Below are 21,362 nucleotides of genomic sequence, written 5' to 3'. Positions count from 1 at the left end.
CGATTTTACAACTCATTTATTTACTTCGAAATTAAACTATTCTGGGCGTTATTCATTAAGAATATCGCGGATGAACATTTCAGGAATGGTAAATGTAAGAGAATATGAATAATAAGAACTTCAAACATTAAATTATTCAATCAACAGAAGTTCATACCAAGTGCACGTTATTCTTGATTCCCGACCCATTTCTCTCCGGAAAGTCATCTTCAATCTTCCAGCGTCGCGTCTCCCGAGACACCAACTCTTTTACCATAGATATAACCTTCCAACTTTAGAATACCTCTTGGTATCATCTATCGCGCGCCGTGTCTTTTCTATATATTCGGTTTTCCTGCTAATCAAACGGAGATTCAAAAGGGTTGCTTTCCCCGCGATGATAATCACTTTCCCTCCCTCGTTGTGGCGGTTCTCATTTGCCATTTCCGAGATCACGCAACGCCCCGTGCAACGTGTGTATACTTTTCTTTCCGTCTCGCCGCCTCCCCCTCCCCCGAAACCGCCGCTCACCCTTTTCTCTGTACTGAACCAGCCGGTAATTCAAACGAATGAAAAGTTTTCAAGCGTTGCGTCCGGCATCTCCTCCTTGTGTTAACGCGGGGCTACATCTTTCAATAATGGCGATGCGTTGGCGATTCCACTCTGCTGGATGAAAAAAACAGCGCAGACGGCGTATCGTCCGCAACTTTTTATCCTCCCCCGTTTTCCCGACCCGGCAACGGCGCGGGTTCATTTCCGCATCAGCGGAGCCACCGTGCCGATGTTTCAATGCTAATGCTTCTTCCCAAAAGGCTGGCGCTCGCTCCGCGTTTGCCCGCTCGCCCCCGCTCTTATCTCAATGGAAGCCCCCGGCGATTATTACCTTTGCAAATTTAAACATCTCATTACACTCGGCCCGACGCCGGGACGGAAGAATTTCCGATCGGGACATTCATAAAAATTCCTGTGATTCTTTAATGGGTCGTAACTACCAGGCAGAAAAGCGTATAATTCCAGGCGCCGCGCCGTTTTAATCACAGATGCGAGGCTAGGTGCTTCAACCTCTGTCTCGCTTTCTGTTCTACGTACCCATTCTTGCTGCCTTCCTTCGCTGCGGAGCAAGATCAGCCGGCCTCTACACTATTTAATTTCGTCGATGTTTGAATATAAAATAGCCCGTTAGTACAGATTGCGTATACTCGAGTGCCACGGAGGAAAACTCTGTTTGATCATTTTCGTCGAATATGAAATTATGTTTTGTCGAGGAATTTCTGTTTCCATTTGAAACGACGTAGTACTTGGAGTAATTGCTGGGTCATTCGACGAAAAATGCTTGGGAACAGAAGAGGTAGTTAAGAATTGTCTCTTTAAAATAGTTGAATATAAAAATGTAGAAGAATAGTGATTCTCAGGAAGATGGAAGTCACTTGAATTATACAGGTATAAATAAATTGCGAGTTAGAACATTCTTCTGCTCAATTCGTAAAAGCTACGTTCTTCCCACGGTCCCAGACCAAAGAAGTTCCATTCGACTACCGATCAAATCCCCCCACGATCACCGTTAATTGAATTTATACAGGCTCTGCGCGATTCAGCCGGCATCGAGCAGACGAGCAAGCGTCACGGGGCAAATCGATTTTTAATGGGCGACGTTACAACAGGAGCCTCCGGGGCGACAATTATTATCCATGAGAATTGGACGATACTGAACATGCCGCCGGTGCGGCAGACAGGCGAAGAGACGAGGTCTGGTATTGTCACAGTTGCATTCATTGCGGGGAAGTTGGTCGCTCCGCTGATACATAATAGTTGAACCATTGTGTCATTTGATTGCATAATTCCAGTTAGACGTCGGCCGACCTGTGTAACGGGCACAGGCAGTCGTGTATACTTCGCTGCCATCAATTCGACATCAATTCATTACGAGTAGATGCTGGCAGGATGGCGCGCGATGTTCCTGATTTTGATCGATACTCCTGTAACTTTCAACGCCCCGCGTTCCTCGCACGAACGGATAACGCCGATCCACCGTTTCGCGCAACGTTTCATCGTCAACGAAAATATTCAGCGAGTTAAAACCGGATATCGGGCCCGCGTAATCGCACCATTCCGCGAAAACGTTTCTCGAAATAATTTCGGCCGGTTATTCGAAAAATTCTTTCCGCCGGTCCGATCGAAGGGATCGGTTGCCCGTTTAATTCCCCGACAGCCGCCAATTCTTGTGTAAACGATTCCCGGCGGAATAATTAAAATCGCTGAAATTCAAATAATCATTTTTTAATAAAGCCCGGCGAAATTTTTCCGGCGGGATCGCAGCTGCGGCATGAATTTCGATGGGCGGTTTATTTCCGCGGGAGAGAAAAACTATGTCCGACTTGGCGAAACCCAGCGGCCGAGCAAGTGAAACCGTTTTATCTTTCCCGTTGCAACGTTACCATCTTCTCCCCCGTGTATTTTCGCATTAAAATGCAGATCGGCGGACAGGCGGGCGGGCGTGCGCTGCGCTGGCTCGCTAGTGTTCCCTTCGCGCGGCGCGGCCACATTTTTCCGTTCGAAATTTCCTCGAAAATGGTTTGGTAATTCGAGGGAGCACCAAAGTACGCGCACTTCCAAATTTTCCCATTACAATGCAGATCAATCGGGTACCGGCTACCGGGCACCTCTCTGGTCATCTCTGCAAAACCGATTTTTACAGGACCACCGGAATTTCAATGCGAGCCCACACCACCGTTTCCTGCGCCCGACCGCCCGGTAATTTTCTTCGATTTATCACGAGAAAAATCGTCGCCATTGGTACAAACAGTCGGTCAATCTAGCGGACCATACAGGTCCCTGTAACGAGAAAATCGTGTTCCTTTGTAACCGTATAATTCTGCCTGGGAATTGGCGGAAAACCCGTTATTCGTTGGCTTCCAAACGAAAAAGTATAAATTCGTTTTTTCTACGCCGCGCGTAGTACTCTCGTCGTCTCCATAGTTTAGAGATTTATTCGAATTTATTAAATTTATGCATAGATGGAGAATGAAAATATCGAATTAGAGGCTAACTTTTTTCCTGGAATATTATGAAAAGTTATAAATCTGAATTAATTTAATTTATTGCCAGTCATCGCAGGATGTTTGGTTGAATTGCGATTATCAGGTAGCATTTGAAAGACGGAATCAAAGGATGATTTATTCCGTTAACAGGAATGTTTGTTGAGATAAAAATATCGCGCGATTTAATTTGCGTCCGATAACTGTTTTTATTTCGATATGGTATGCACCTTGAGGTCTGCTATAAATGCATAAAATCTGCAGTCTAATTATAAGTCTAAAGTTATACGAGACTCATTAGTTGGAAGTCGAGTAACTCTTCTCATAACGAATTGAGGTATAAGCAGCAGCCATCTTAAATATTAATGCCGGTGGAAGCGAACGAGTCGCCGTACATCTGAATAGCTCAATACATCGCTGCAATTAAGATTCAAATTCCCATTAAAGATTTTATTAAGTAGCTCGACAGTGGATACTTTTTAAATGATATTTTGTAGCCCATTAAACTTGTTAGATTTTATGCACCTTTGCTAACGAGATGCAAATAGTTTCATGAAATTGCTGCGCAAACTTGAACTGCTCAGAACAAATTATTCGAAATCTAAATTCTAAAAATATCCGGCGATTCTAATTTAATTTTGTTACCGATTATGAAACAATTAACGTTTCAGCTTAAATGTCGCGGCTCAGAACGCAACGTATATCTATTACCAGTTTCAATTTACGCTTGAACAACCTTCAATCAATTTTATATTCAACTCAATTAAGTCACCGTAAACGATATGCAAATTACATGCACTCATAGTATACGCGCTCCGCGAAATAAAATGAAACGAAAATCTTAATAGAAATTTAACACAATTTTTTACTCGTTTATTAAGTTCCTAATACCTTTCGAAAAACATCAAACTAATATCTGTTCATATTCCGTGTTTATAAAGTCATTTACCAGTATCTTTATTTGCTCATCCGAAGTCCAACCGTATCTAAATATCACTTCGAAAACGTCAATTCTACTATTCAAAAGATTGCATCTACTTTTAATATTCACAGGCCCATGAAAACAAAGATTTCGAAATATATTCCGAAAGAACGTTTTCTTTTCGATCTTTTCAAATTCAAATTTAACATTTCCTCTCAAGTGCTTTCCTCTTCGCTGAGCAATCACTGGTATAAACATAGAAATAATCATTTCACGTTCAATGATATTTCAACGGACAAATCGTTCTACCTCGCAAGAATCGTTGAAATTTACAGTATCGGCGTGCGTCTGCAATTAATCGGGACAGAGACGCATCGTCGGGTTCCCTTAATCGAACCGCCATTCGAATCTCGGCTCACGGAGTTCCGCGAGCAAGAAACATGGCGCCCCGTTCGATTATTCCGATCCCGTGATAAGATTCTTAGGTGTAACAGAGGATTTCGGTGTGCCAAAGATGCATTGTCAGTGGGCGCAATATGAGGACAAGAAGCGAAAGCTGCAAGCACGGCGACGTATTAGAGATGCAGTGGATGTCTCTCGTTTGCGCTGGTGCACACGTACAAACGCACACACGCAGACGCCTCGCGTTTGGTTGCTCTCATTTCCATAACGGGATAGGTACATATTACCTTACGTACCTTCATTTCCGTGCGCTCTCTTCTGCGACCGTCCTCTCTTGGTCTCCGTTTTCCACCTCTCATCTTCGTCCCTCTTTTTCGCGTCTTCATTCACTGGGAAGTTTTGCGTCTCTTCTCCTTTATTCTTCTCGCCCCCCCTCCCCCCTTCCGCCCCTGGCGTTCGCTGTTTCCTGCCAGCCACCCAACCCGTTATCATTACTCTTTGCCATCCTGGAATATCTTATTTCTGCTTCTTCAGCTGCCTCGTTCCTTTCTTGTTTCTTTAACCGGTCGGAAAGCTTGAAGTTAAGAGCTCTAGTTGCTCGGAGTGGACGAACTTCGGCTCCGTTTCAGATTCAACTCAGACATTTTTGAATCGAACGGATTTACTGACAGGAATCGCGCACCTGACCCGTTTGTTCGCGAGTTCCTCGCGAATTAGTATTGGTGTTACGTCGAGCGACGAGCAAAACTGAAGCGTCCGCTAACAACCAGCCATGAAAGTTCCTCGGGATATTCTTGGCTTCTTAATGGAGCAATATTCGTTTTTATCGAAATAATCGATTTGTACTGTTTTACCGTAGCTTACTGCCTACTAATAGTCATTGTTCTTTTAACAAAAGAGAATTGTGGAAATGTCCCGTGAACTGTAAGAAATAATAGATTACGCGAAACCAACGAATCTGATGCAACTCAATGAACAACAATTCAGCATTTATTCCAATTGGTACACGAGATTGTAATTTTAAATAAAAATTACAATAGCTACCGCAGTAGCAGCTAATAGCAGCCACTTTTTATTTCTTATTAAAGCTTAGGCTTTTCCCTTTTCAGTAGTACCAGACAGAACACTGAAGTATACTAAATTTGTTTTTGAAACCGAAGGTGGATATCAAAAATGTTAAACACTGTATAATTAAGTAAATGTTTATGATATCGACACGAAGTTTAATAATATTCAAGTACATACATCAGTACACTCAATCCTACTTGGAATTATTTAAATTGTAAAAGCAGTGAAGTTGCAATCGATCATTTCAGTTTCTAATCTTTTCGAGATTGTCTTTTTTAAAGCTATGTGATTTTGTGAATAATTAACAAATATGAAAAAAAGTACCACATTATTGCCCATATATTTATCATAAATATATACTAACCATGTATATACTGTTTTCGGTTTTCGGGATATTTATGGAAAGGGATTTTTTACCGCATTTGTGATGCAAATAGCTCATAGTGCGACGCGCGGGAAGAGCTAAAAAAAATATTGAACAGAGGAGTCGAAGCTCGAATGGGACGGTGTCCAATCGGCGAAAGGGCGCGTCATGCACGGGGCAAACTGTCGAATTGTCATTTTGCCAAACGGATAAATTGCGAGCCGGATATCTCATCGAATGGACAAATTGCTGAATATGTTGCGTCGGCAATAAGCGACGGACGCATACGGTCCCTCCTATTAAACGCGTTGAATGGATTTATTAAACTTTTGTGTCCTTTCGCAGGGTCGGCGTCAGCGCGTCGCCCGAAATTTGCGACGTGCTCAAAGCGACCCGGGTTGATCACGAGTTCCGCTGGAGCAAAAGAAAAATTCGACATGTGCTCGGAACACGTTCACTAGCGCTCGCACCATAGACATTTGGAAAAACTGCAGAGCCACGATTCATTTCATCAATTTTTTGCCATATGTATATATTGTCACGGTGATATTAAATACGATTATTTGTCTATCGACACAACATTGGCTGGGGATAACAAACGCTGCTAGCTTAGAAACTGTGTTCAACATAACAAAATAATATTATGTTGCCTTTAAAGGAAACATTGTATCGTTCTTGCGTTAAGAAGAATTTTACACGACCGTTCAATATGACTTACCTGTTGCAGGATGTTACAACAATAAAAAGGGAAGTGGTTAATACGAACAAAATTCAAATAATTAAGAGGAATAATATGTTCTCCACATGCGAAACGTTCGATATTCATACTTGCGAGTATTTTCCTTCAAGTAACGTGAATCGTAGGACGTTCATTCATATTCATTAAATTCAATTTAAAATCTTCATCCCGTATGACTCGATGTCATAAAGCAAGTGGTCGAACGCTCAGTCGAATGAGATACAAGCGATTCTTGCGATGAACGAACAGGCCAGATAATTGCCCGGAGGCGGTTTTAATTGACAAACAGATCAGAGCTAACGAGTGGCGGAAACCGTGGCGCGACAGCATTTCAGAATCCGCGTATCATTGAAATTTCATCCAGACTGACTCAAAGGTATCAATGTTTGCCAGCTGAGTCTCGGCGCGGCGCACGCGAATACACGCGCGTAATCCGACAGGAGGAAGCCCCGTAATCTCATATTTATCCATGGAGTGTGCGGAATGCCGGCGGCGGGCGCGAGAACAGGGGAAAGGGAGCGCGAGCAGGTGTTTAACCCTGGACACCTCTTGATTGGCAAACATGCATATTTTAACCAGCCTCGCAATCGGATAACGTGTTGTTCGTATCAATTATTCTCCAAAACTCAGCGGCTCCGCCTAATGGGAACAGAGTTTTAATTGAAACGTAATCCCAATTAAAGTGAGCTCGCGATATTCGCCGCCCTCGGACACTCGCAATCGCGTTAACGAAATGAAATGTCCACTCGGGCACGAGATATCGGCCGCGATCGGGAAAATGGTGGAAGCACGCGTCGCGATACGAGCTCGTAACTCATAAACGCTGATATTTCATTGGTCCAGAGATTCTTCGGGACTCTCTGTGATTTAAAGTTTCAACGTATAAAGAATTAGAAGAAAAGAAATGAAAAGGGAATTAATTCATTCGTTTTTTTATTCATGTAGAGATATGTTTAATTTAAGTTCGATCTCGTAAAGGCTCGAATATCGGATAGAAAATTGCAATTTTAAACTTGAATGGGTCTCAAGGAACTTTTTAAACCGTTGAATCATAGATTGGATTTGAAACGTGTTGAATCCGACAAAAACACTTCGTTTTTGATAAAAGCGAAATTCATTGTTCGATTCGGATACTGTAACGGATTTAATTGGGTCATGAGACGAATAATTCAAAACGAGCCGTCCTTTCTCTCTCAATATATTTATTCAGTTTATTTATTCATAACGACTTATAGCTCTATATTCTTCAAATATACAGTCTTATATCTGGCATGACTCGTACCGACAGGTATTTACAACAACTCTCGCAGAACGCCACGTAACAACTTCATCCACACCCTTTTGTAAATATAACGCTTCTTTATAAACGACTTTTCTTATAGGATTCGCGTGACCACGCAGTTGGCAACGCGAGTTGCCCCTCGCGACCGGCGCACGCTCAACACCCTCGTTTCCCCAGAATTATTCTAACTCTCCTCCCGATTATCTCCGTAGAAAAAGAACGTCGTCCACACGCGTGATTTCTCGATGAACGTGTACAAACAATCGATAACGGAACTAACTACAGAGGAAACGAACGGGGAACAGAAGCGAGCCGAATTTACGGACGTGTAGTTTGAACCTGGGCTCGGAAACGATAATGTCGGTTTCGGTTCTTGAAACGGTTATGAGAATTGAAATGAAGTTTCAGCTGTTACGGATGAAAAATGCTCTGGCTTGTGTCGATTTCAGATACGACTCTACGGAACTGTTATTGCGTCGAATTTACACCGATTATGTATCGCTTGAGCGCTGCTTCTAAAAGTTTATTAAGTTCTCATTTTCTGAATCAGAACTACTGACTCGATAACGCCGGCAGTTGTTCGTAGCAGCTTTCAATTCCGAGATAGAATGTTCGCGCGAAACGTACGAAGTAGTACTTGTAAGAAATAAAAACAGTTGGTCATGAACAGACGTACCAGGATTCACAAAGAATTCGGAACACGTAGTTTTAAAGAAGGAAATCTTATTCTTTCCTGTTTGCTTCTTTGTTTTCTTTAAGTAGAATACTCTTCTATTCGGTTGTGTCGTTTGTATTGAAATATCTTTTATAAAATCGCAACAGATATAAATCAGGATTTCTTTCACCCATTAATGCTGCGTGTTTTTGGTTGCAATTGTTTCAGTCAGAACTTCGAAATAACAGCTATTCACTAAATATTACGCTCAAAACCGCTTAAGCCCCAGGTTTGAACCGAAAGCGGAGAATTTGCCCGGTGGGAAAAGGAAAATGGAATTTCGTTCACAAGATACAACAAAGAACGCTATTATCGATCTCTTATCAGCTACCTACATCTAGATAATTTCACTTTTGCTTAGTTTAACGCACCAATGCCTCGTTAAAGCACCTTTACGAATACTTTCTATTCCTCACAGGCTTCCGAACCTACGATTCGGTTCACTGAATTTGGCCGCACGTCAACGAACGAACGTGACGGTGTTTCTACTCTTGTCCTTCCGTCCAGTTTGCCAGGAAAATATAGTTATTTCTTGTTTGTTTCGCTCGGATAACGCACGATAAGAGGGATGTTCGGACAGCAGCGCGAATAGATTCATCGTTTGATGAAGCAAATTGATTCTAGCCATTTACACTGGGTCGCTGAACATATACACTGTGCTCTATTTACTGTCTTGCTAACTTTAGATCGAACACATAACGAAACATGTAGCATAGAAACAAACTTAGAAATCAAATAAAACACAGATCAATGAATCTTGCACAGGATTGTAATGCAACAAATCAAATTCTAAAAGCTTACTTCTCCAATTATTAAAGAATTGAAATGCTCTTTCGTTCAATGCCTTTTAACTATTTACCGCTTAATACAGAAATATCAACCCACTGCAAGGAACTAGAACGAAGTTGTTTCACCTGTAAACGTTTATAAAAGTGTAACGACGAATACGAACGTGTATTCTTACAACCCTGTTCGAATACGTTCACCCTTAACCACGATTTCTCGCGTGACAGGGAAGATACATCGTTCAGACGAATGCGGAGTTACTGCGAAAGCTTCGTGTGCTGGGATCTACGTGTCTAGCGCGTCCGCGGGAACTGTTCTCTTCATTGTCTCTTTACGGTGAGTATGCGAGTCGGATAGAAGTTGGTGCAGATTACGTAGAAGATTTCTGCCAGAAGCGCAATTCTGAATGTGCTCCCAGGAATAGTGACAAGTCAGCGACAATTACACCAGGAATCGATGTGCAGGTCGTCCCTCTGATATCTCAGAAGTCGAAGAAAATTAATTGGCTGCTCAACTATCGGAAGTGTTTTCATTTCCTCGTTCCATTACCTCCGGCATTGCTCAACTTCTTGTATAAATACGTAAGGACATTCGTTTCGTGATCGACGAATTGAAATATTAATTGGTTCATTAAGTTCTCTAAGTTGTTCTCAGGGGACTCCGAGCAGATAATTAATTTCATCCGATGAACGGAGACTATCTGGTTCGAAATTCGCGATCGTTGTCGTTTTGTTTAGTTAAGGAATCTAGAGGCACATGTACGCAGCTGCTTCTATAATTTTGTCGTCTTGTTTGATCCGCTTTGCGAAACGAATGGACTGCCCCGGGTCTGAACGGTTCGTATAAAAATCTTCACGCGACGAATTTTGAATTGACGAATCTACCTGCCATCGATGGATAAATTGGACGTAATGGTTCATCTACTCGCTATGTAAGCCAATCGAAATAAACCGCTGAATTAAGTATTCTAGAAGAAACATGTGAGAAGATTTAGGTAAAATCAATGTGTTACGCCATCGAACCTCGTTCGACAAAGTTATCTGGATCACAACTCCTGTTTCCGTGTGACGTTCGAGAATTTAAATGTTACAACGACTTGACATAAAAATCGACGAAGCATGCAATTTCCTTTAGCCGTGTACGCACTTGGAATTGTAGAATGCCAAGAAAGATCAGCTACTCCAAACACGGTGTTAAGAAATTTAATAAAATTGAATGTATTTTATAGTAATGATTAATTGACTGCAGATTTCGTGCATTTCTATCGTATATGATTGTTCAGAACTCAGTCTTGTTAGACAATTGAAGAAAGTATACGAAGATCTTGATTTCATTTTAAATCAGACCATTGATCAAGGATTGAAATTCAGTTGAACTTTCAATTCAGCGTAACACTTCCATAAATTCCGAACATTTCCAAGTGCGTACCAGGCTTTAGCTCCTCCGGTACACCGTGCGACACGGCCGACGTAAAGCGGCGTCCGCAATAACAAAATCACGGGCGACAAATAGAATCGAATAGAATCAGCGGAGGCGTCACGTTTAAGCATAGCTCGGCCAAGCTCACACCACGCGCAACGACGGCGACGAATACCGAGGATAATCATCTTATTAGAAACATCTAAAAATACTACGTCTTTTTTTTTGTTTTCATTCAATATAAAAAGATCTCGATCGACTCTTCGAGTTTCTTTTCCCCCTTATCTCTCCTCGGCACGCTTTTTAATATACAACCGACGTCCCCTTATATAGTTATGTACAATTTGTTTGTTTGTCACTCCCCTTTCGTGTCCGGCATCCCGTAATGGTACATCATTCCGCCGCGGAAACGATACGCACACACGCTTACGCACCCTCAAATACACGCACAGACACACAGACACACGCTGGGCCGTGTTGTGCACCAGCCGAGTTCTGCGCAAACGTACCGATGAAATTAAACGCTATCGCGGCGCCCGTCGAATATATAACAACTTCTATAATTTTATACAATCTCTCGCGGCGTAATAATATTGTATCTTTTAGGAGGAAATTTCATGTTACCGCAGTCCCGTGATCGGTGATTTACGATCGCATGCGAGATCACTGTAGCAAAAGCGAACCCGGTTTGGGCGCGGTGAGGGATTCGGGGAGTGGAATGGAAGGCATTTTGTAACGTTCTCTTTCTTTCTCTTTCTCTCCCTCTCTCTCATACGCACATTCTCTCGTTCTCTTCCTTTCTCCATCCATATCTCTCGATCGGAGTCTCTCGTGTGCACTTCGAGGCTACTTATCGCAATAATCGAGATGTGATAACAAGGTTTCTTTGCGAGATTGGAGGGAGATCGAAGGCATCGCATTAGAAATTGCAAGTGTGTTCCGCGTGGATCTTTAGTGCTATTCAGCAAGCATTTGTTTTTCTTTCTCTCTCGATCTCTCTCTTCTTCCTCAAGAGAGAATTGTCAACCATTCCCCCTCTCTTCATTAAGGAAAAGAATAAAAGAGAGACGCCGAGATTTCCGTGAAGCCGTTCAAAGCAGAGCTCGTAAAAAATGTTCGTTAATTAGTCAACGTTCATAGACTATAAACATTCGGAGAAAACGTAGTTAATGATTATCGCTAAAGAGGAGGGGAAGTCATGCGACAGTATACGCGAAAATTCTGTTCAGCGTTCGATCCCTTTTAACATTTCATCTCTTTCGTAACGTTCTGAAGTCGTGCCGCCGACTGAAACAACGAAACGATAGCAACCAGACCAGAGTCCTCCGTATCTTCATCAGACATCAATCTAATAAGGCGGACCTGGACTTCAAAACAATTACGCATTATATCGACGAATGATACATCGACATCAAACACTGTACGGAGCCGCAAAGTTCGCCGTGAGATCGAGCTTCACGATAATCGGGAACGATAACTTAGGCCCACCATCTGACGTAAGTCACCGATGCAAATCTCCAAACAGCTGTCGCACGGAGGAGCTTGTTTAAACACTGATCCACCACAACCATACGTTTACCCCTTCCGCACAGATCAACGAATCGAACCTGAAGTGACACGTCCCAACAGTCTCGCACTATGACCTCTTCAACTGTCCCGCGTCAGGGTTCTTCTGCGAGTAGAGACCCAGCTTCAGCGTTAATTCCTTCGGCTTCCTGGGTGCGTTCCTCACAGGAAACGGGCTGAACTGTGTCTTCGGGCTGGTCACGGTACTAAAATTGTTTTCCACCCCTTTGCTCGAGTGACCGATGTTACCGAGACTCAAAGAAGACTTCTGATAGCTGCTGGCGGCTCCTCTGTCAGGCAGCTCGGTGTACTTCCCTATAGTTATCTTCCCAGGGAATTCGGGATGCGAAACGGGCCGCTTGCTCTCGTCGGCCAGGCCTGGAGACAGCTTCGACGCGTAGTGGTTCGTTGCTGTCGGGAAACATTGATTGCTGTATTGCCGATTAGGCGACAGAGGATGGTAGTCCAGGTTCTTGGTAGGCAGATACGAGCCTAGCTCTGAGGGTGCCTCTATGGAGGGCAGCGTGCTCAAGTGTCTTTCGTAGTCCGTGTTCTTGCCGTGAGCGTACTCTTTAGGGGACAATGGATCGTATTTGCGACGCAGATCAGAGGACTCACCGCTAAACTCCATGAAAGGGGATACACTGGAGTCTAAACACCTGTCCTCCTTGGCCAAGTATTTCGTAGGAGTCAGTGGCTCGGTATTCCCGTTGCTGTAATAAGGGGACTTACTAGAGGTCAACGATCTGTCCGGTTGCAGAGACATGTAATCGCTGCTGATGTCCCTAGAAGGCTCTTCGTCGTACCTTACTCGGAACTCTAACGATTCCTTCGTCAGCAGTGGACTCTTCAAATGCGTTTCGAAGGTGTTCACGGATAATTCGGGCTTGTTATTGATATACTCGAAAGCGGTATCGATGACAGGCTTGTCGTAAGACGCAGCAACGAAAGGATTAGTAGACGCATGCTTTGGAGACAGCTTAGGCTTGAAGTCGAAGCTTTTGTAAGGATCGTAAAGGGTTTTCAGAGGCGACGTGTCGTATTGAACGGGCTTGGTCGTGTATCTGATCGGCGGAACGTCTTTGAACGGCGAAGTATTTGAGACGTACGGAATGGAGGAAAGGTCTTCGGAAGGAAGCTCTAAACTCCTTGGTTCCGGCAGCACCTGGGCTGAAGAGATCTTATCAAGTTTCTCTAGCTCCCTGTAGATGTCTATGTCGCTTTTTGGCGACGAATCATCATCTCTGTACTTCGACACGCTGTAGGGTAACACTTTCTCCGTATACTGAGAGAATTTTTCGACCTGTATCGATGGTTCCTGAGCAGATCCCAACTCGCTTTTAGCGTCAATAGAGTCGTTCGATGATTTGTAAGAGAAAACATTAGTAGAGATGCTGGACAAGTCCAAACCGTCGATTTCACTGACGTTCTGACTCGACGAGCCCTTCTCCAGATTCAAACTCGCTGGAGAACGATCTTCGTAGTTCAACAACAGCTTTGATAATTCTTCATTTATCTTCCGATCTATTAAAGCCTCCCTAGTGTCCGAGTACTGATGAGCGATCACCTCGTCTACATCAAAGTGATCTACCTGCTCGTTGTCGTCAATTAGAGATAACCTGGAAAGTTCTTCGTTTATCTTCGCATCGAACTCGGACACGCTGGTAGCTGTCATGTTGTCGAAGTCTTTGAAATTGATTCGCGCCAGTTCCTCGTTGATCTCGTGCTCGTTCAGGCCCATCTTCTCGAGAATTGGACTGAAGATCTTTGAAATCTCCTCATTTATCGGACTTATGCTGATCTCCTTAGAAATCTCCTCGAGATCCGGCAACCGTTTTTTTGCCTGGCAGGCGAGGATCTTCTGCAGAATCACAGAATTCTCTTGGATGATCTTCAGCGCCCTGTCGCTGTTTCTTCTTCCATTGTCATTCTTCTTTCGAGGCTTCACCTTCGTCCAAACGCCTAATTTCGACTCCCTGCCATCATCCGCGTCGCCATTGTTCTGGCTACGAGCCACAGTGTTCAAGATACTGTCGGTATTCTCATTAATATTAATTCTAGGATGAACGATGTAAGATTTCCTGCCTTCTCCCGTCACGCTTATATCAGGTATCTCCAAGCGACGTTTAGAAAATGAACTCGCCGAATCGCTGAAAGTGTCCTGCCGCCTAGCCTCCAGACTCTTCAAGTCCTCCCAGATATAACTACTTTTCTTGGTCATTATCCCAGGGTCCGAGGTCCCATCATTCGCCTTCGCCTCCAAGTGCTTGATGTCTTCTAAAATGTCACTGGACCTCTTCTTCACCATCGACGTGCTGAACTCGTCCGAGGAGACCGAGGACTTCATGTCGACGAATCGTCTGCTGTCCAGACTACTAGAACTTCTCTCTAACAGCTTCGACCTGTCCCTGTATCGATAATTCAGATAATGTTTATCTAGTTTCTCCCGTGGCAAAGATGGAACCACATCTTTCTCCGATAGAGGATCATCACTTCCATCGTCCAAATCTTTATCTTTCCTGTAGTAGTCGGTGCTACTCGACTGATAGAAGTGAGCATCAGTACCTCCGTTCCTCCTATCGCTTAAACTTGTACTCAATTCATCTTTCTTCGAGCTATAATCTTTTCTTAGAAAGTCTTCGCTTCTGGTAGCTCCAGTGTCCGTATCTTTGACATCGGATTTTAAGGTGGAATCAAACTTCGACTGATAGCCCAAGTACTTATTCGATTCCTTCGAGCTACTAGATTTCTGTTCAGGCGACGTTTCCGTGCTATCCAAGCTAGACCGACGTCTAGACGCGCTGTAAGGCGAGGGAGGAGTCTTTTGATTCGGATTCGAGATCGGATAGAACGGCGACGTGGCCGCACTCAGGTCCATTGGCGAGCTGGACACGTCGTCCTGGCCCCGTCTATTGTAATTCGAGGTATACTTGATCGAGTTGGCACTGATTGGCGATTGGAGGTCTGAACTGAACGACCTCTCGGAAGACTTCAATTTTCCGGGGCTGCACGAGTCACTGGAGCTGCTGATGACTAGCTTCGGGCTGGTGTCCGACTTGATCCTCAGCGAGTCCGTGCTGATAGGCGTCAATGAGTTGGATTTATCATAGTCAGTTCTTGACTTTTTTGTATCAGTTTTGTCACTGTCCCTGGTCACGTCAGAATCTACTGATCGGAACACTAAGGTCTTCGAATCCGAGCTAATCGAAGATGACACCGACTTGTCCATCAGGTAGTCACGCGAGTCAGACCTGACTGGAGTCCTCGGACTGATCGTCATGCTGGAAGGTTTCGAGTCCGGCCCCATCGTCTCTCCAGAACTGAAGGACTTGTTGCTCTCCGGTGTCTGAGGACTCTTCTTCATGTCCGAATACGTTTTTGTCTGAGTAGTTGAGATTCTATCGATGAAGTACGCCTTTCCAGTGACTTGGGAATTAGTGGATTCTGTGGTCAGAATGGGGATGTTGTTCGTGCTGTGTACAGACGTTATTTGATTTAATTTCTGATCGACTGTTACTGGTGAGATCGGAAGATGACCGACATACGTTTTACAGTAAAGGTTTCTGTCTATGCTGATCGTACTTGGTGGCTCGGCTACTGAAGGACTTATTTTTGGTGGGTCATAGGGTTTAGAATCTAGGGATAGTCTGCTAGAAAAGTCGAAAGACAATCTGTACCTGTCGCCGTTTTCCGTTCCCAGGTCGAGGACAGGCTTGCCTGGAATCTTGTCGAACTTCATGTTCAAGGATGACGTCTTCTCTACAATCTGATCATACTTTGAATCTAATGAAGAGACTTTCTCGTACCTCGTGTCGAAGGAAGTTATTCTATCAGAGACTCCATCATATTTTGAATCTAGCGAGCTGGATTTCGCTGTTTTAGTGTATGTTACGTCCGATGGAGTAACTCTGTCTACAATTTCATCGTATTTCGCGTCTAACGACGTAGATTTCCCTGATATTTTGTCGTATTTCGTGTCCGATGTCACGTTTCTGCCTACGATCTCGTCGTTCTTTATACTTAACGACACAGATGACCCTACTATTTTGTCGAATTTCATTTCTAACGGCGAAATCGCGTCTAGTTTTGCGTTTAACGAAATAGGAATCTCGTATTTCGAGTCTAACGAAGTTGCTCGGTTTAAATCGTCGACCCTTGTATCTAACGGCATACTCGTATCTCCAATGTTATCGAACTTTCTTTCTAACGGGGAAATCCTGCCTGCGGTAACATCCACTTTTGCATCTAACGAGGAAGATATCCCTGCCATTTTCTCGTATGTTATATCTAAAGTAGCGGCCCTGTCCGCGAACTGATCGTGCATCGTTTGCAACGAAGTAGTTCCTGCCCTTCTGTTGTACTTTGTGTCTAACGAAGTAGCCTTCTCCGCGATATCATCGTACTTTCTATCTAACAAAATAGATTTCTCTGTCATTTCATCGCATTTTCTGTCTACTAGGGTGGTTTTATCTATGATTTTATCATACCTTGTATCTAACGACGTAGCCGTCTCCGTCAGGGTATCGCATTTTTCGTCCAAGGAAACCGTTCTATCGGAGGCGTCATTGTACACTTTATCTAACGACTCAGTTTTCTCTGCGATTTTACCGTAGCCCGTGTCTGCCGGCGTAGGTTCGTCGGAGACATGATCGTACTTCGTGGCCAACGACATCGAGAATTCCGAAAATGTGTTCGGATCTTGACGTTGAGCGACCGTAGACGTTATGTCCTGCACCGGGTCGTTCAGACTGTCCGCGAAATCGTCGATGTCTCTAGCAGGACCTTTCGGCCTGTGTCTCTCGTGCACCAACACTTCCTCCTCTTTCACACTCACCGTGTTCACGCCGAAACTTAAGTATTCGTATTCGTCCAAAGCCAACGACTTCTCCACGCCGGTATCCAACGAGAACTCCGTCTTAAGATCGGCCGGCGAAAGATCCTTCTCCAGTGACGGTTCTATCGTCGAGTCACCAGGCAAATGTTTGTTTAGTACGCTGAACGATTGAGGAACCATTGAATTATTGTCATCTTCCGCGGACAATCGTCGTATCTGATCTGTTATCTTCGCGATCGACATGTCGCCCAAATTTTCCTCGACTAATCCAGAGTCCTGTTTCACGTCTTCGGAGGCTGGCTCGTTCTTCTCGTCAAGAGCCTTGTCTGGCATCGGCGAGTCTCCGCCACGAAACGTTCTCTCTTCGTCCGTAGCCATGACGTAGGATTCAGACGCTGACGTCAAATCCTCGCTGTCGACGTCGCTGAGACGATCCGGTTCATCGCACAGTTCGGTCGACGTGCTGTCGCTGTCGCTGTCGCCATTGCCGCGCTTTGGAGATGCTAGCTCAGCATCCTGTGGTTGCAACGATGCAGTTTCTGCTACACCTGGGACAAAAAAAAGATGAAGCGATAAATATGATGTTTGAATGATGAATGTGCAACCAGAGCATTATCTTTGCTGCGACATTTTGAAACATTTGTACTTGCTTTCTTTCTTTCATTCATAGACATATCATTTTTGTAAAAAAGGTTAGAGAAGCGATATTTATTATCTTCTTGTGACGGCACAGGGGCAACAAGGTTGGTAGCACCGCCTGTCCCCACTCCTAATCTTAACATCTAATCAACTATAAATTGATTTTAGCAAACTAATGATAATATCTTCTAAGTTTGAATTTAAAAAAATGTAAAGAAAAGAAAAAATAAATAGTGAAATTTTTATTTCGTTGGTAGTCAATGGTGAGAAGAGGAAAGGAGAAAGGAACAGACGAAAGCAGAATAGGACAGAAGAAAAGAGGATAAAGGATATGAGAAGTGTTTGAACGCGGCTCGCGTCAATGCTTGGAAGTCATCACCTCGCTTCATTTTGTTTCACTTGTTCTTACTGCGTTCGTTTGTATCCTTCGCGCGATTAAATATGTAAATGTAACCGTTTCGACCAATAAGTTTGCTTAGTCAACAAATTGTGGACGATCGGTAGATATTCTAAGTTTGTACCTCATCGATCAATAAGATGGTTAAGCTAACTTCTTTATCGATAGACAATAAGACTACCATCGGAACATAAAGCTTACCAATAGTAGTTAAGCTCAGACACAAGATTTCTATGTTACCGGCTTCTGGTAAAATTTCATTGTTTTAAGTTGATAAACAATTTTCTATTGCAATACTCTTAAAAAATAAATAGTTCAAATCTGAATCTACTATTTATGAAATGTGATTGACTCAAGTATAACATTGTCAAACATAAAGAAAAATGATTTCTTCGTAAATAAGTTAATTAACGAAAATGTAATCTCTTTCTTAATTATCTATTGTTCAATTATTCAAATTGCATACAATAAGAGTTGATAAACCGTAGAATAATGATTTTTGACAGTACGAGTGTTATTGATTTGTGACAAATCACGCGGATAAAGTCACGAACCTGATGCGCTCGCAGCTTTCTGCTTCGCTTTCTTCGTGTCCTTCCAATGCAGCGTAACTCCTTGCTGCCTGTCCCTTCGGTTATGACTTAGAGGTGTAGGTCGTGTCTTCGCCTGTGCAGTAGAAGGTAGACTCAGGGGTCGATTCTTCGCGCTCACAAGCGCATTTTTGCCCACTAAAAGATGATTCATGGCCTGAGAAGTAGGAGGTGGTACCATGGTCTGCCTTGCACATGCAGCTGCGTCAAGAAAGAATTTATGCATTTTTGCTCTGATTCTATTTTAAGCGAACATACATTCATAGCACTTGTACAGACATTTCGAATCCACGAAACGAAAATTCAAAGTTCACGCTCACATTATGCTGGCTGTAGCTTAGCTAGCCGAATGTACGCTGCATTCGCTTCTTTTCAAACGCTATTTTGAAGCCACTTCGACATTAACGAAGTAAACAGCAAGTTTTAAGCGACTCCTTGCACATTTAAAAAGCAGCGAAGGTCGAAACGTATGGTTGAAATGAACAATTACCGGATAGAATTATGTGCGCCTGACGTTGACGTTCCCGTAACTTAGCGTACTGCTGCTTCAATGTACTAATGTCCAAAGCGAGGCGTTCTCGATCGCTGCTGGGCGCCATTGCCTGCAGCGCGCCGATTGTTTGAGGTATACGATCTACAAGCATGTCTTCCGTGACACGGGCACAGACACAAATGACACCGTAAGAATACTATTGTTACAACGACAATGTATTTTCAGCTTTTTCTTTCCTCTCACCTTTCTTCAAGCGTTGCGCCATGCTAAACATCGCAGCAGCCACGGCCAATCTTTCATCTTCTTCCGTATCGCTGTCGTCGTCGTCGCTCAGCTTCCTTGCCCACGGTGTGATATTGTATCTGTGCTTCTCCCTCAAACCCGTTACACCTTGTAAAGGTCCCATACTGACAATGTTCTATGCAGAAATAATACAATTCAATGTGCAGCCAACAAAAATTGCATTTAACTCAAATGATGTTCCAAAATGATACTTTTACTGCACATTTTGTAGAAACAACAGCGTGAATTTTTGGAACAGATGATATTTCAAATGATAAATTTTGTCAGTTCGTTCCATACAGTATGCTGCTGAAGTTTAAACTATTCGTTTAAAGGTACAAGTGAACTAACCTTAATAAGACTATTCGTATCTGTGAATTCCAGCATCTCCCTAGTCAGGACGCCCATTATACTGTAAAATTCGTCGGCTGATGTGACGGTCATGATACGACTGGAAGGAAACTTCGAGTTATTATAATATCAACATTACCGAAGACAATACGTGTCTCCTTAATGATAGTCATTGTTGTTCTCCGCCAACTTAAACCGTTTTTATTAACTAAGAAATTATACAATTACTTATCGACGTATTCAATAAAAATCTCAAAGTTAGCACCTACTCTGATAATCCCTCCCAGATGGTCAAAGCAGTTCTAAGTAAAATCTCGTCTCCTTCAAGAAATATCAGATCCCAGACTCGAAGTACCGCTTCTTGAGGTAAACAGTGGCAAAAGAGGGTAAGGAACCATTGCATCGTGAACACATTCGTCAAAGGTGGCTCGTAGCTGCTGCCTGGAAAGGGAACTGCATCAGTAACCCGAATATTTTCGCCGGAAACAAGGGAATGTTTAAGCCGAGAAATAAATACATTCAGATTTTCTTGACGGCACGCCCACTTATATTATGTATTACGTAATAAAACATACTATAAGCTGCATCTACACATTTCTGGCGAGCATGTTTCAGACGTGTCGGAAACGTCAGTCACGCTGCCAGAAATCCCCAAGAAAATCAGCCCGATTCCTCGGCCAAACACGAAACAAACACTGTAGGGACTTGCTCGAAAAGGAATAACCTGTCGCCTTGTCCTTCGCGTCGTTCTGTAATGCCTCGAGGTGTTTCGAAAGCTTGGGCAGCCTGGTCCGCAGGAGATCGCGGAACACCGCCATGTCGACGGAGAGGCCGCGCAGATTGTCCCCGAAATAACCCTCCGGCAGGACACCTTCTATCAAGTAGATCATCACCTTCACCGCGGCGGACTCGGCCCGATCCATAACTTGCAGAACGAGGGCGGCGAGCACGTTCAGGCCTTGGCAATAGCCGACGGACTTGTTCCATCGGGCGAAGCCGAGCAGAACACGACGGAGCACCGCTTGATTGTCTCTGCCAGCTGCCCCGCAAAACAGACTGCAGCCTGTCCTGTGTAAATCCTGCGAAGGACCAACCAATTTTATTATACTGCTTCGGGAAATTTTCTTCGTGACCCTCGCGATAAATGGTTCGCCGTAAACGAGCGTCGATCGTCTATTCTACGTCAAGTTCGTCATAGGTCGTTCCTTCATCGTGCGACCGAGCTAATTGGAAGGCTCATCGGCGACGTTTAATTGCCCGGCGTCGAAGTGATTAATGATCGAAATTTAATTGCGTGTAATTATATACACGGGACGGGGACCGTTCCAGCCGCGTTACAGCCGAGGGCCATCACTCGCGATTGCGTCACGCGGACAATTTTTATCTCTTTTTCTGGACGTGTTATGCAAGAGGAGATATTCGGTTCGGTGGACTTCTCGGCTCGGACGAACATGTTCAGAAATCCCTCTCTAATTAGACATTTTTCGCCGATGGAGGGT

General features: G+C 43.7%; 1 protein-coding gene across 12 annotated transcripts in view; it reads right to left on the bottom strand.

The window, feature by feature from the left end:
• Positions 1–7,691: 7,691 nt before the first annotated feature.
• Positions 7,692–21,362, bottom strand: part of LOC116430825 (uncharacterized) — a 32,349-nt gene continuing 18,678 nt past the window's right edge. For 4 of the 12 annotated variants that reach the window (XM_076367581.1, XM_076367587.1, XM_076367586.1 and 1 more), the window contains 7 exons: positions 20,569–20,942; positions 20,133–20,300; positions 19,864–19,963; positions 19,474–19,648; positions 19,228–19,383; positions 18,702–18,938; positions 7,692–17,659 (listed from right to left, as the gene is read on the bottom strand). In XM_076367581.1, the coding sequence (XP_076223696.1) occupies positions 12,348–17,659; positions 18,702–18,938; positions 19,228–19,383; positions 19,474–19,648; positions 19,864–19,963; positions 20,133–20,300; positions 20,569–20,942 (6,522 nt within the window). In that variant the 3' untranslated portion in view covers positions 7,692–12,347. Of the gene's footprint in view, positions 17,660–18,701; positions 18,939–19,227; positions 19,384–19,473; positions 19,649–19,863; positions 19,964–20,132; positions 20,305–20,568; positions 20,943–21,362 lie in introns of all 12 variants that reach the window. The other 8 variants (XM_031985434.2, XM_076367588.1, XM_076367585.1 and 5 more) reach the window with 7 other exon arrangements.

Source organism: Nomia melanderi, chromosome 5 (genome assembly GCF_051020985.1).
Source record: "Nomia melanderi isolate GNS246 chromosome 5, iyNomMela1, whole genome shotgun sequence".
In the NCBI taxonomy this organism is placed as follows: domain Eukaryota; kingdom Metazoa; phylum Arthropoda; class Insecta; order Hymenoptera; family Halictidae; genus Nomia; species Nomia melanderi.
Note: the sequence above shows the minus strand (reverse complement) of the source record. Positions and strands in the feature narration are given on the sequence as shown.